Consider the following 15,179-nt stretch of genomic DNA (forward strand, 5'->3'; position numbering starts at 1 on the left):
ATGGGCGAGGGGGATGGGGGAGGAGGGGGAGTGGGCGAGGGGAGTGAGGGGTGTGGGGGTGAGGGGGATGGGGTGAGGGGGAGGGGAGGAGGGGGAGTGGGCGAGTGAGGGGAGTCGGGGGGAGGGGTGGTGGAGGTGAGGGGGAGTGATGAGGGAGGGGGAGGGGAGTCGGGGGGAGGGGTGGTGGAGGTGAGGGGGAGTGAGGGGGGAGGGGAGTCGGGGGGAGGGGTGGTGGAGGTGAGGGGGAGTGAGGGGGGAGGGGAGTCGGGGGGAGGGGTGGTGAGGGGGGGATGGGGGAGTGAGGGGGTTGGGAGTGAGGAATTCGGGAAGCTGCAGTACCCGCCCTCTCCACAGGTGGCGCTCGGGCGTGGTCTCCATGGTAACCGCGGCTCCCGCCCAACCGTCCTCAGGCCCCGCCCTCTCAGGCCGCGGTGACGTCAGCGCATGGAAAGTGCTGGAACAAACCGCAGCACCGCGCCGCCCCCGCACCGTCCCCTTCCGCGCTCCGAGATGTAGTGCGGCCGAGTTCCGCGGGGGCGGGGCCTGAGCTGACAGGGTGGGAGCTGGGGGAGGGAAATGGGGAGGGGCAGGCCCGCGGGGCTTCCCGAGGCCGGTTCCAGGAGCTCCATCCGCCAATCCGGGCCCGCCTGCGAATGGATCCTTCTCCCGGGCTCCGGGGTGAAGCGGCCACTCACATAGTCCCGGCTCGAGCGTGAAGCGGCCTTTTGAGCGGAGAGAGCGGAGCAGAGCAGAGCGGAGCCCCGGTACCGAGAGAGAGGATCAGCAACCCCGGGAAAGGTAACCCAGAGAGAGGGGATCAGTAACCCCGGGAAAGGTACCCCAGAGAGAGAGAGAGAGAGGGGATCAGCAACCCCGGGAAAGGTAACCCAGAGAGAGAGAGAGGATCAGTAACCCCCGGGAAAGGTAACCCAGAGAGAGAGGATCAGCACCCCCGGGAAAGGTAACCCAGAGAGAGAGAGGATCAGTAACCCCGGGAAAGGTAACCCAGAGAGAGAGAGGATCAGCAATCCTGGGAAAGGTAACCCAGAGAGAGAGAGAGAGGGGATCAGCAACCCTGGGAAAGGTACCCCAGAGAGAGAGAGAGAGAGAGGATCAGTAACCCCGGGAAAGGTAACCCAGAGAGAGAGAGGGGATCAGCAATCCTGGGAAAGGTAACCCAGAGAGAGAGAGGGGATCAGCAATCCTGGGAAAGGTAACCCAGAGAGAGAGAGAGAGGATCAGTAACCCCGGGAAAGGTAACCCAGAGAGAGAGGATCAGTAACCCCGGGAAAGGTAACCCGGAGAGAGAGGGGATCAGTAACCCCGGGAAAGGTAACCCAGAGAGAGAGGATCAGTAACCCCCGGGAAAGGTAACCCAGAGAGAGAGAGGATCAGCACCCCTGGGAAAGGTAACCCAGAGAGAGAGAGAGGATCAGCACCCCTGGGAAAGGTAACCCAGAGAGAGAGAGGATCAGCACCCCTGGGAAAGGTAACCCAGAGAGAGGGGATCAGCAACCCCGGGAAAGGTAACCCAGAGAGAGAGAGGATCAGCAACCCCGGGAAAGGTAACCCAGAGAGAGAGAGGATCAGTAACCCCGGGAAAGGTAACCCAGAGAGAGAGAGGATCAGCAACCCCGGGAAAGGTAACCCAGAGAGAGAGAGAGAGGATCAGCACCCCCGGGAAAGGTAACCCAGAGAGAGAGGATCAGTAACCCCGGGAAAGGTAACCCGGAGAGAGAGGGGATCAGTAACCCCGGGAAAGGTAACCCAGAGAGAGAGGGGATCAACACCCCCGGGAAAGGTAACCCAGAGAGAGAGAGAGGATCAGTAACCCCGGGAAAGGTAACCCAGAGAGAGGGGATCAGTAACCCCCGGGAAAGGTAACCCAGAGAGAGAGGATCAGTAACCCCGGGAAAGGTAACCCAGAGAGAGAGGATCAGTAACCCCGGGAAAGGTAACCCGGAGAGAGAGGGGATCAGTAACCCCGGGAAAGGTAACCCAGAGAGAGAGGATCAGTAACCCCCGGGAAAGGTAACCCAGAGAGAGAGGATCAGTAACCCCGGGAAAGGTAACCCAGAGAGAGAGGATCAGTAACCCCGGGAAAGGTAACCCGGAGAGAGAGGGGATCAGTAACCCCGGGAAAGGTAACCCAGAGAGAGAGGATCAGTAACCCCCGGGAAAGGTAACCCAGAGAGAGAGAGAGGATCAGTAACCCCGGGAAAGGTAACCCAGAGAGAGAGGATCAGTAACCCCGGGAAAGGTAACCCGGAGAGAGAGGGGATCAGTAACCCCGGGAAAGGTAACCCGGAGAGAGAGGGGATCAACACCCCCGGGAAAGGTAACCCAGAGAGAGAGAGAGGATCAGTAACCCCGGGAAAGGTAACCCAGAGAGAGGGGATCAGTAACCCCCGGGAAAGGTAACCCAGAGAGAGAGAGAGAGGATCAGTAACCCCGGGAAAGGTAACCCGAAGAGAGAGGGGATCAGTAACCCCGGGAAAGGTAACCCAGAGAGAGGGGATCAACACCCCTGGGAAAGGTAACCCAGAGAGAGAGAGAGAGAGGGGATCAGCAACCCTGGGAAAGGTACCCCAGAGAGAGAGAGAGGATCAGTAATCCCGGGAAAGGTAACCCAGAGAGAGGGGATCAACACCCCCGGGAAAGGTAACCCAGTGAGAGAGAGAGGATCAGCAATCCCGGGAAAGGTAACCCAGAGAGAGAGAGGATCAGCAATCCCGGGAAAGGTAACCCAGAGAGAGAGAGGGGATCAGCAATCCCAGGAAAGGTAACCCAGAGAGAGGGGATCAACACCCCCGGGAAAGGTACCCCAGAGAGAGAGAGAGGATCAGCAATCCCGGGAAAGGTAACCCAGAGAGAGGGGATCAACACCCCCGGGAAAGGTAACCCAGTGAGAGAGAGAGGATCAGCAATCCCGGGAAAGGTAACCCAGAGAGAGAGGATCAGCACCCCTGGGAAAGGTAACCCAGAGAGAGAGAGAGGATCAGCAATCCCGGGAAAGGTAACCCAGAGAGAGAGAGGATCAGCAATCCCGGGAAAGGTAACCCAGAGAGAGAGAGGATCAGCAATCCCGGGAAAGGTAACCCAGAGAGAGAGAGGGGATCAGCAATCCTGGGAAAGGTAACCCAGAGAGAGAGAGGGGATCAGCAATCCCGGGAAAGGTAACCCAGAGAGAGAGAGGATCAGCAATCCCGGGAAAGGTAACCCAGAGAGAGAGATCAGCAACCCCGGGAAAGGTAACCCAGAGAGAGAGGATCAGCACCCCCGGGAAAGGTAACCCAGAGAGAGAGGGGATCAACACCCCCGGGAAAGGTAACCCAGAGAGAGAGAGGATCAGCAACCCCGGGAAAGATAACCCAGAGAGAGAAGATCAGCAACCCCGGGAAAGGTAACCCAGTGAGAGAAGATCAGCAATCCCGGGAAAGGTAACCCAGAGAGAGAGAGGATCAGCAACCCCGGGAAAGGTAACCCAGAGAGAGGGGATCAACAATCCCGGGAAAGGTAACCCAGAGAGAGAGGATCAGCAACCCTGGGAAAGGTAACCCAGAGAGAGAGGATCAGCAATCCCGGGAAAGGTAACCCAGAGAGAGAGGATCAGCAACCCCGGGAAAGGTAACCCAGAGAGAGAGGATCAGCAACCCCGGGAAAGGTAACCCAGAGAGAGAGGATCAGCAATCCCGGGAAAGGTAACCCAGAGAGAGAGGATCAGCAATCCCGGGAAAGGTAACCCAGAGAGAGAGGATCAGCACCCCCGGGAAAGGTAACCCAGAGAGAGGGGATCAACAATCCCGGGAAAGGTAACCCAGAGAGAGAGGATCAGCAATCCCGGGAAAGGTAACCCAGAGAGAGAGGATCAGCAATCCCGGGAAAGGTAACCCAGAGAGAGAGGATCAGCAATCCCGGGAAAGGTAACCCAGAGAGAGAGGATCAGCAATCCCGGGAAAGGTAACCCAGAGAGAGAGGATCAGCACCCCCGGGAAAGGTGACCCAGAGAGAGGGGATCAACAATCCCGGGAAAGGTAACCCAGAGAGAGAGGATCAGCAATCCCGGGAAAGGTAACCCAGAGAGAGAGGATCAGCAATCCCGGGAAAGGTAACCCAGAGAGAGAGGATCAGCAACCCCGGGAAAGGTAACCCAGAGAGAGAGGATCAACAATCCCGGGAAAGGTAACCCAGAGAGAGAGAGGATCAGCAACCCCGGGAAAGGTAACCCAGAGAGAGAGGATCAACAATCCCGGGAAAGGTAACCCAGAGAGAGAGGATCAGCAATCCTGGGAAAGGTAACCCAGAGAGAGAGAGAGAGAGGATCAGCAATCCCGGGAAAGGTAACCCAGTGAGAGAGGATCAGCACCCCTGGGAAAGGTAACCCAGAGAGAGAGAGAGAGGATCAGCAATCCCGGGAAAGGTAACCCAGAGAGAGAGGATCAACAACCCCGGGAAAGGTAACCCAGAGAGAGAGGATCAACAATCCCGGGAAAGGTAACCCAGTGAGAGAGGATCAGCACCCCCGGGAAAGGTAACCCAGAGAGAGAGGATCAGCAATCCCGGGAAAGGTAACCCAGTGAGAGAGGATCAGTAACCCCGGGAAAGGTAACCCAGTGAGAGAGGATCAGTAACCCCGGGAAAGGTAACCCAGAGAGAGAGAGACGAGACAGGATAACCCACACACCCGGGACAGGAGACCCAGAGACAGGATTGGGCTGCCTGAAGGGCGCTCTCTCCCCCTCCCCTCAGGACTGGGCTGCCTTGGGTGGGGCTCTTTCTGCCTCCCCTGGGACAGCAAGGGGGGGCGGGTCTGCCTGGGGAGGGGCTCACCCTCCCCCCGGGACGGGTCTGCCTGACCGGGGTGAGGGGGGGGGGGGGGCGTCTCATTGCCCCCAGCCCCGCTTCTTTTCAACTCCGGCGGCCATGCGTTCGTCTGAGCGCCGCCATTTCGTAGCGGAAGTGGATGCGTCATTTCCGGCAGCATGAGTCTGCGGATTTGAAGTTTTGTCAAATGGCTTCGAGCTGATTAATATATTCCACAGGCCAAACACTTTACCCAGCGGTCCCCATGTGTGGCAGGCATCTCATTTCCAGTGTCCCCAAGAAACTGAACACTAATCCCCATCTCCTGTTTAAGTTTACTGTCACCATGAGTCAGAATTGTGAAATACACAGCTGTACAAGCTTAACCTGTACAGACTTGTCTTTGGCTGTTTTCTGTATTAAAGTTTTATAATGTGTGTGTGTGGTTAACGCCAACAGAATTTTCCACGGGTGTTCGCCTGTGGGTTTGACCTGTCAAGGTGCTTTTAGTCTCATTTATGCTTCTGTTCCTGGCCGGTTTATATTTCATGGACTTTGATATTAAACAAAAGGTTTTATTGGTTGCAAAATGGATGAATCAAAATTAAAGGAGCTGCAACTGACCTTGGAACTGTGGATGTGCACACCTGAGATATTCTACAGATGTGTTGAGTCAGCTTTGAATGCAGTATAAGAATGTGGTTTAGAATGAGCTGGAAAAGGAGTGTTGGATGGATTGTTTTGAGTCAGGGTTTTCTGCTTTGCCCCACAGATGCCTGAAGAAATTCGCACCGTTGACGATGAGGTGGAGACCTTTGCCTTTCAAGCTGAGATTGCTCAGCTTATGTCATTGATTATCAACACCTTCTATTCGAACAAAGAAATCTTCCTCCGGGAACTCATCTCCAATGCCTCTGATGTGAGTTCTGTTTCCCTTCTCTGAATCATTGTAATGCTGATGATGCTCTCGAAGCTTGGCTACCCTGACACTGTCTCATAGAATTATTGTAGCACAATAGAGGGCCACTCATCTCCTCATGTCCAGGCTGACTCCCTGCCAGAGCAACTTGGCCCCATTCACCTGCCTTTTCCCCCAGATCCTGCAAACAATTGTCCAATTTCCTTTTGAAAGCTATGCCTGAATCTGCCTCAACCATGTTCTCAGATCCTCATTTGTAGCAGCTTGTCCATGTCGCTATTAGTTCTTTTGCCATTCACTTTGACTCTATCCTCTGGTTCTATTATAACTACTTGTATCTCTGCCTCTAAGTTGTGCTGCTCTTGGTCATTAGTTTATAGTTAGCAGCGTTCACATTATTTAGAAATGACCTGCATTTTTGTTAAAAACATGTAATCTAATTTCTTTCACAGGCTTTCAACCTTCCTCTACACCAACAAACTCATAACGTCTGACTGCTTCAGAAGCCTGAGCCTGGACTCATTTCTATTCTCACCTGTCTTCCAATTCTGTTTAATCTTACTTCAATGGTGGCTGTGCACTGCTATTTTCCCTGTGTTCATTTGTGTGCATGTTAGTTGCTTTCCATGGTTCTCAGTATCAAGATTAACCCTGGCTGCTTATGATGTCTGTCTTCAGCAGTGACCTTGCTGCTTCAGTTGATGTTTTCTGTCATGGCACATTTCATTGCACCCCTAATGCTCCACCCTCTAATCTATTGATCATGTCCTTCAATATGCTTGCTTAGGTGTTGTCTTCACCAACCCCCAGGGTGGTCATCTACCCGAGTAAAGGTTCCTCCATCCATGACCTGGGTTATATTGGTTTGGTGCTGCAGAAAAACAACTCCCTGGTGACTGTTCATCATTCCAGAAGTCCCTGCCTGCCTTTTCCCATCACAAGGGCATTTGAGTGCAGGGGTAGGGATATCTTACTGCAGGAGTATAGAGCCATGTGTACAGTTTTGGTCCCCTTATCTTTAAGGAAGAATATACTTGTCATAGAGGGCGTATAATAAAGGTTCACCCTATTAATCCCTGGGCTGGGGGTATTTTACGAGGCGAGATTGAGAACACTGCAGATGGATTCCTTTGAAGAATGAGGTGTGACCTAATTGAAACTTACAAGCTGTTTATAGGATGTGGTGGTGGCTGGTGATTCTAAAACCATACCCTCAGGATAATGGGTAACTGAGAGGCATTTCTTCACTCTGGCATCCTCTCCCCAGAGGACCGTGGAAACTCCATTATGGAGCATGTTCAAGACAGAAAGTGATAGACTTCTGGAGGCCAGCAACATCCAGCAATATGGAGATAGTGGAGGTCGGAGATCAGTCATGATCTGATTGAATGGCGGAGCAGGCTGAATGACCACCTCCTGTTCCTATGTTCTCATTCAGTCATTCCTGTTTCAGTCCCTCAGCAGAGCCCTATGCTAGCTGTCATTGTTAAGAATTCTTACTGAGTTGTGGCCAACCTAATGATCACTGCCCTCAACATTCGGGTGGATGGAGCTATTACAAGGGAGCATAACTATAGGGTTCGTGGTGGGAGATATAGGAAGGATATCAGAGGTAGGTTCTTTACGCAGAGAGTGGTTGGGGTGTGGAATGGACTGCCTGCAGTGATAGTGGAGTCAGACACCTTAGGAACATTTAAGCGGTTATTGGATAGGCACATGGAGCACACCAGGATGATAGGGAGTGGGATAGCTTGATCTTGGTTTCAGATAAAGCTCGGCACAACATCGTGGGCCGAAGGGCCTGTTCTGTGCTGTACTGTTCTATCTAACATTCCTCTGCTGACACTTCCCAAGAACTAGGTCTAGCAGTACCTGCTTTCTCATTGGGCTGGAAACATATTGCTGCAGAAAATGCTCAAGTTCCTTATAACTAAAGTTGTGTACCTCTTTTATTCCTCTACACCTTTCCCACTAGTTAGCCTGCAGACTACATTGAGCAATGTTAATTACACCTTGTTGTTCCTTAGTTCCCCTCTCTGGCACTGCAATGTTCGACTAATTGATACTGCTGCCCCTTCCCCAAACATCTTTTATCTGAGCATATTTAAAACCCAGTCCTGCCCATATTTGGGCTGCATCTCCATTACAACGACGATGACATATTTTCATGTGGCTATCTATGCCTGTAACTACCACACTCCGTGCATTCACATACATACACAGAACCCTACTTTAGACGCATTACTTTTCCCCACATAATACCTTACTATTTCTTACTCTGGAGCTGTTTCTTTCTGTATTCTGTGCACCTTTGTTTACGTCTCCAGTATTATGTCCTGCTTCCCACATTCGGGACATTGAGTAAATTAACTGATTTTGAATTCGGAATGGGCATTTGGATCAGTACAGGATGAAATGGAATCAGTACAAGCCAGACAGGCTGTACTTAATAGAACTGGATCCAATTTCCTTGCATGGTGATTGTCTAGAGTTATCACTACTTGCCAGGGCAGCATGGTGGCACAGTGGTTAGCACTGCTGCCTCTCAGGGCAAGGACCCGGGTTTGACTCCTGGCTTGGGTCGCTGTCTGTACGGAGTCTGCACGTTCTCCATGTCTGTGGGTTTCCTCCAGGTGCGCCGGCGTTTCCTCCCACAGTCCGAAAGATGTGCTGGTTAGGTGCATTGGCCATGCTAAATTCTCCCTCAAGTGTACCCGAACAGGCACCAGAGTGGCGACTAGGGGATTTTCACAGTAACCTCATTGCCGTGTTAATGTAAGCTGACTTGTGACACTAATAAATAAACTTTAAAACATCCCTAACAAGAAACGATAACATTAGAAAAGCACCCTGCAAGGAAATTGGATCCAGTTCTATTTAAGTACAGCTTGACTGGCTTGTACAGATTCCATTTCACCCTGAACTGGTCCAAGTGTCTGTCCCGAATTCAAAACCTATCAAATGTACTCACTGTCCTGACATCCACTGCCCTCTGAGGTCGTGAATTGCACAGGTTCACAACCCTTTGAAAGAAGAGGTAATTTCTTCTCATCTCTGCTACCCCTTCCACTAAAACTGACCTCTCCTTCAAATTGCCCCACAAGAGGAAATGTCCTCTTTATGTCCACTCTGTCAATCCCCTTTGGAATGATTTGAGATGAGGGGTACTTTTTAATTCAATCTAGTGAACCTCCTCTGAACTGCCTCCAATGCAACTATATCCCTCCTCAAAGCGACTGAAACTACACAATACTCCAGGGTAGTTTCACGAATGCCATGTACAGTTGTAGCAAAATTTCATTTGCCTTCCATATTACCGATGATTCATGCACGGACAGCCAGATCCCTCTGCACCAAAGCACCCTGAAGTTTCTCTCCATTTAGATAATTGGCCTTTCTATTTTTCCTACCAAAATAGATAACCTTACACTCAATTTCACCTGCCAGATTTTGGGCCACTCGCCTAACGTATCCATGTCCATTTGTAAATTATTTCTTGTGAATTTCTATCCCACCTATTTTGCTGTCGTATGCAAATTTAGCTATTGTACCTTATATTCATGCATCCAAATCATTCATGTACATTGTAAATAGTTGAGGCACTATTCACCCCACGAATTACATCGTACCAACCAGAGGGGACGTTTATTTCCACTTTCTGTTGGTTAGCCAGTCCTCCATCCAAGCTAATGAATTTTACCCCAAACCCCATGTGAACCAATTGTTAATAACTTTTTGTGCGGCATCTTATCAAATGCCTTCTGGTGGTTTGGTAACACATTCACCTGTTTCTATACTTGTTCATGGTGCGAGGACTGAACTGGGGATTGCTGTTTTTGCTCATTTCTACATAGTTCCCTAAATTCTGACAGCTAGATTGAGGGATGTATGTGGTTCTGCAATGTCATTGGTACTGATGTGGACCATGACTGCTGACAATTTACCCTCCACCCCTGCCTCAGATGAAAGAATTTATGATCTGGAATGCACCACATTTGAATCTGTTTCCAGCACCACTATTCAGGAAGATCAGGAAGCAGAGTGATGACAAATGGTTGTTTTTGAGATTGGAGGAGGGTTTGTAGTGGAGCTCCCCAGGGGTCAGTGTTGAGACTTTTGCTCTTCCTGATATATTAATGACTTACTCTGGTGTCGGGGCATTATTTTAAAATTTATAGATGACTTATAGATTTGTTCCTGTTCTGTAATTTTCTTTGTTCACTTTGGGGTTTTAGTTCAGTCGGGCAGCATGGTCGGTGCAGGCTTGGAGGGCCGAAGGGCCTGTTCCTGTGCTGTAATTTTCTTTGTTCTTTGATACAAATATTAAAAATGTTGTCAAGTATGATGAACAGTCTTGAACTTCACAAGGATATAGACATGTCGGTGGATTGGGCAGACAAGTGGCAGGTGAAGTTCCATGCAGAGATATGAGGTGATTCGCTTTGAGAGACATAAAACAAAGGGAGAAACACTACAGGAGGTGCAGGAACAGGGGCCTTGGTGTATATGTACATGGGTCATTGAAGGTGGCAGGTCAGGCTGAGAGAAGTTAATAAAGCATATAGTATCTTGGGTTTCATTAATAGGTGCGTAGACTACAAGAGTAAGGAGGTCATGTTGAACTTGTATAAGACACTAGTTAGGCCTCATCAGGAAACTGCCTCTAGTTCTGAGCCATATTTAAGGAAGGATGTGAAGACACTGAAGGTTTACAAGAATGATTCCAAAATATCAAACTGTAGCTATGAGGATAGATTGGAACTGTTTTCCTTGGAGAAAAGAAGGCTGAGAGAAGATTTGTCTGTTCATGAATCACAAAGTCGGTATGCAGGTGAAATATGTAATAAAGGCTAATGGATGTTGGCATTTATTGCAAAAGGACTGGAGTATAAAAGTAGATGCGTGTTGTTGCAATTGTACAGGGTGTTGGTGAGACCATATCTGGAATATTGTGTCCAGTTTGGGTCTCCTTATTTGCAGAAGGATGTTGCGGCATTGGAGGCAGTTCAGAGGAGGTTCCCCAGATTGATTCTGGGGGGTGAAGGGGTTGATGTAGGAGGAGATTAAACAGTTTGGGTTTATACTCGCTGGAGGTTAGAATGATGAGAGGGGATCTGATCGAGGTATATAAAAAATTTTTAAGAGGGATTGATAAAGTAAATGTAGACCAAATATTTCTCCTTGTGGGGCAATCTGGAACAATAGGTTGAGAGGCAGTAGATTTAAAACTGAGATGAACTACTCGCAGAGGGTGGTGAATTTGTGGAACTCGCTGCCCTGTAGCGCGGTGGAGTCTTGAATTGTTGAGTGGTTTTTAAGAAGATAGATTTCTAATTTTAAAAACAGGATATGGTGAACAGGTGGGGAGGTGGATTTGAGACCAGGGAGAGATCAGCCATGATCTGATTGAATGGCGGAGCAGACTCGAAGGGTTGAATTTGCTGACTTCTGCTCCTAATTCTGATGTTCATTGTTGACTTGGTAAGAGGTATTGAATGTGCTGAGGGGTATGGAGAAGGTAAATAGTGAGAAACCTGAGCAGTGGAAGCAGGTTCAATCAAGGTATTTGAAAGGGAATTGGATTGCTATCTGAGAAGAATGTTGTTTGAACTTCTGGAATTTCCTCCCAAAAATACTTTACTACAAAACATGTCTCTTACCTTTTTTAAAAGCCTCCTCATGTTGATTAACATCAGTGTTTTGATGTGTTTAATTTCAGGATATAGCTAAGTAATATTTTTGTAGTTTGTCTATTTTGTTTCAAATTCTGATATGGTCTGGTTACATTTAAACCGCAGGCTCTGGACAAGATCCGATATGAAAGCTTGACTGATCCTTCAAAATTGGAGAGTGGAAAGGATCTGAAGATTGAAATCATCCCCAATCTGCGTGAACGTACCCTCACCATCATCGACACTGGGATTGGGATGACAAAGGCTGACCTGATCAACAACTTGGGCACCATCGCCAAGTCTGGAACCAAGGCCTTCATGGAAGCTCTGCAGGCTGGTGCAGATATTTCAATGATTGGCCAGTTTGGTGTTGGCTTCTATTCTGCCTACCTGGTAGCTGAGAAGGTTACAGTGCTCACCAAGCACAATGATGATGAGGCATATGCCTGGGAATCATCAGCTGGTGGCTCCTTCACTGTCAAAACCTATACTGGTAAGTAATAAATGGGGCAGGTTATTTTCTGTTGGAAATGGGGTTGATTTTTGTCTTGCTACCGGAGGTGTAGTCTGTAACTCTGAAATTGAGCATCTGGTGTCACTGTGTATATAACCGATTAGTAACAGCAGGAATTGCAGTTGTGACATGGTTACAAATGTAAGAGTTTGCTCTCTACCGTTTTGTTGAATCAGCTGAAAGGTTGTAAAAAGTGACTTATTCACAATGCAGAATTTCACAGTAACTTCAATGCATTCTTAACGTAAGCCTTGTGACTAATCAGTAAACTTTAAAAACTTATTCAACACCGTTCAGCAGATCTGGGGAGCTGTGTATTGGAATGTCTGCTACACTGTGTTAACCTCAGCATGGAATAATGCAGGTGGTAAAGTTTGGGAGTTTAAAAACTTAAAATGTATTTATTAGTGTCACAAGTAGGCTTACATTAACACTGCAATGAAGTTACTGAAAATCCTTGCGAGAATACCTGGGAATTTTGAGGCCAGAGATCCAGTTGTCTAGGGTTGAAGCTGTGCAGCATCCACAGCTACTATCGTTCATACGTTGCAGCCGAATGGATCTTCAAAAATACCTTCAGGTCTGGTGATGTTCGCCTAGTCCAATTAGAATGCTGCTGCATTAAATCTTATTCACTTTTTATTGCTTTGAATTTGGTCAATATAATTTTCCTGTGGTGCATAGTCAGTTCAGCTGAGAATTTTAAACAGTTACTTATTCCCTGATCCTGCTATATTATCTGTCTGTGTGGGTAAACGTTACACCAACAGTGCATGGGAAAAGATAATGTGCCCGAGGAAGTGGGCTTACCTCTTCAATTCTGAGCCATCCTGTCCTCTCTCTTCAGACGTATATTTCCCCCCGTCCAGGAGACTTGATCTCCCCAGGCCTCGTCACCTCTTGACAGCTCAGATTTGGGGGCAGTGGGGAAGGAACCACCAAACAGTCCTGAGCTGTACTCAATGAACAGAACTGTCACCATGTACACGCATTGAATTAAAGGGCCACATTTCATAAATATAGTGGTCAGCATTTGCAGTTAAAGTGGGAGGAATAAGTTAAACAATTAGGTTTTATTCAGCAGCTGCTTAAATTTGAACATGCTGAAATATCTATTTATCTTTACTGACTTTGGGAAAGTGCAAACAGGAACATATTCCAGGAATTTGTCTTTCAATGATCAGCCATGATCAAAGTGAATGGCGGAACAGGCTCAAATGGCCTCCTTCTAGTTTCTTTGTAATGTCTGGAGTTCGAGTGGTTTGGAACTTGCCCACCCATGTTCTCGTTTGTATTGTGAGCTACTGTTACTGCACAGCTTTGAAGCATTTCTAATGTCCCAGTGTGGACTGTTGTAGCATGTTGCGTGAAAGTAGGATCATGGTCTGGGTGCCTGCAAGTTGCTGAACTTCACTTCCATCAATCTTTCTTTGAAGTAGTCTTCTAGACTCTTGTCACAGAATTGCCCAGGGTTTTCGTTGGAGGTCTGGAGTGTGTAATCCCCAGCCAATCCTGCGATGCTTTGGAATTGGAGACTCCATTGGACAAGGGAGTGAATGGCTACTGTGTTCTCTATTTTTTGGGAGATGATGTTCCCCTTCCAGGTGGAAATGTTGAGAGCAGGGCTGGAGTGAAGTCTTCCTGGCAGATACTTTGTAGGCTAAAGTTAGGAGATGGAGATTGGTGAGAGAAATAAGAGTTGGTTAGTTAGTATTCCTTATGTTTTTAAATGAAGTCTTGATACCTGAAATCTGGAAAGATTTAAGGGTGTAACAAGGAACAAAACATGGGCTATTGTATTCTTGCACATTTATTATCCAATTACTTGTCCCCTCAGCCAGAGCTCATGCAATTCTTCCGGCAAAAACTGCAAGTTAGTGTGAGCGGAATGGTCTGCTGGAGTTATTCTGGGAGATTGAGTGTCAGAGGTTTACAGCATGGAAACAGGCCCTTCGGCCCAACTTGTCCATGCCGCCCGCCCTTTTTAAAACCCTTACGCTAATCCCAATTGCCCGCATTTGGCCCATATCCCTCCATACCCATCGTACCCATGTAACTATCTAAATGCTTTTTAAAAAGACAAAATTGTACCCGCTTCAACTACTATCTCTGGCAGCTTGTTCCAGACACTCACCGCCCTCTGAAAAAATTGCCCCTCTGGGCACTTTTGTATCTCTCACCTTAAGCCTATGCCCTCTAGGTTTAGACTTCCCTACCTTTGGAATGGAGCCATCCTATCTCCGAGAAGGAGAAGTGTGTAAGAGGCCATGAGATTGGCACTGGAAATGGTTTGCTGGTGATTGCAGTGTTCTGATACTGCAGCAATCTGTGTCTATAGGAGCAGAGTTTGGGCTGATCAGTGGCAAGTAACATTTGTGCCCCACAAGTGCCAGACGGTGACCATCTCCAGTAAGCCTAGCCACTGCCAATGTCTAAGTCCTCCGGTCACTATTGATCTGAAATTTAACTAGACCAAATGAATAAGTTTTGAATTCTGCATTAACTCCCCAAAGCCTATCCAACATCTACAAAACCCAACAAGCATGTGATGGAACACTCTACATTTGTCAGGGGAGAACAGCTCCAACAACCTGCAGAACAAAGCAGCCTGCTAGATTGGCATCCAGTCTGGCACTGATGATGCATCCTGGCTGCATTGTACCATCTGCAAGGTGCACTAATGCAACTTTGGGTTCCATTCTCTCCAGCTGTGAATGTTCAGCCCCTAACATTAAAGATAAATGTGACTTTCTAAACATGTGTCGAAATGTCCAGGTATAAGCAAATTCCAGCAGTGATTTGCAGTGTTTGAAGCAATAGCTTTTTATCACCTATAAGGACAGGAACGCCACTTTAGAAATTCCCCCATTGCTGGGTCAAAATCCTGGAACTCTGTCATGAGTGGGACAGTGCACTGGTAACTTTGCTCCAAGGACAGGAGTAGCAGGTAGCCACCACCTGGAGGTTCCCGTCCAAGTCACTCAACACTTTGATTTCAAAATACATGGCTGTTCCTTCACTGTCGCTGAGTCAGAACCCTGGACCTCCCTCCCTAACAGCACTGTGGGTGTATTGGGGACTGCAGTGGTTCAAGACAATTAAGGTTGGCAGTAAGAATGTTGGCCTAGCCAGTGAGGTGCACATCCTGTAAAGGCAATGAAATGTTAGCTGCTCTCTCGCCTGCCTAGTTGATTGCTGGCCATTCCAGCATTTTCTGTTTCTAACACACCAGGAGTAATGGCTGAGTGTGAAAACACTGGTGCGAACCTGC

The 15,179-nt window shown here is 48.4% G+C and overlaps 1 protein-coding gene across 4 annotated transcripts in view; it reads left to right on the plus strand.

Moving 5' to 3' along the window:
* Positions 1-585: 585 nt before the first annotated feature.
* The window catches only part of hsp90ab1 (heat shock protein 90, alpha (cytosolic), class B member 1), a 31,836-nt gene continuing 17,242 nt past the window's right edge, over positions 586-15,179 (plus strand). The window contains exons 1-4 of one of the 4 annotated variants that reach the window (XM_078212107.1): positions 756-798; positions 4,434-4,457; positions 5,576-5,722; positions 11,521-11,887. In XM_078212107.1, coding sequence (XP_078068233.1) covers positions 5,576-5,722; positions 11,521-11,887 — 514 coding nt within the window. In that variant the 5' untranslated portion in view covers positions 756-798; positions 4,434-4,457. Of the gene's footprint in view, positions 799-3,280; positions 3,328-4,178; positions 4,222-4,433; positions 4,458-5,575; positions 5,723-11,520; positions 11,888-15,179 lie in introns of those variants that run through there. The other 3 variants (XM_078212103.1, XM_078212106.1, XM_078212104.1) reach the window with 3 other exon arrangements.

This window comes from Mustelus asterias, chromosome 5, assembly GCF_964213995.1.
Source record: "Mustelus asterias chromosome 5, sMusAst1.hap1.1, whole genome shotgun sequence".
Lineage (NCBI taxonomy): Eukaryota > Metazoa > Chordata > Chondrichthyes > Carcharhiniformes > Triakidae > Mustelus > Mustelus asterias.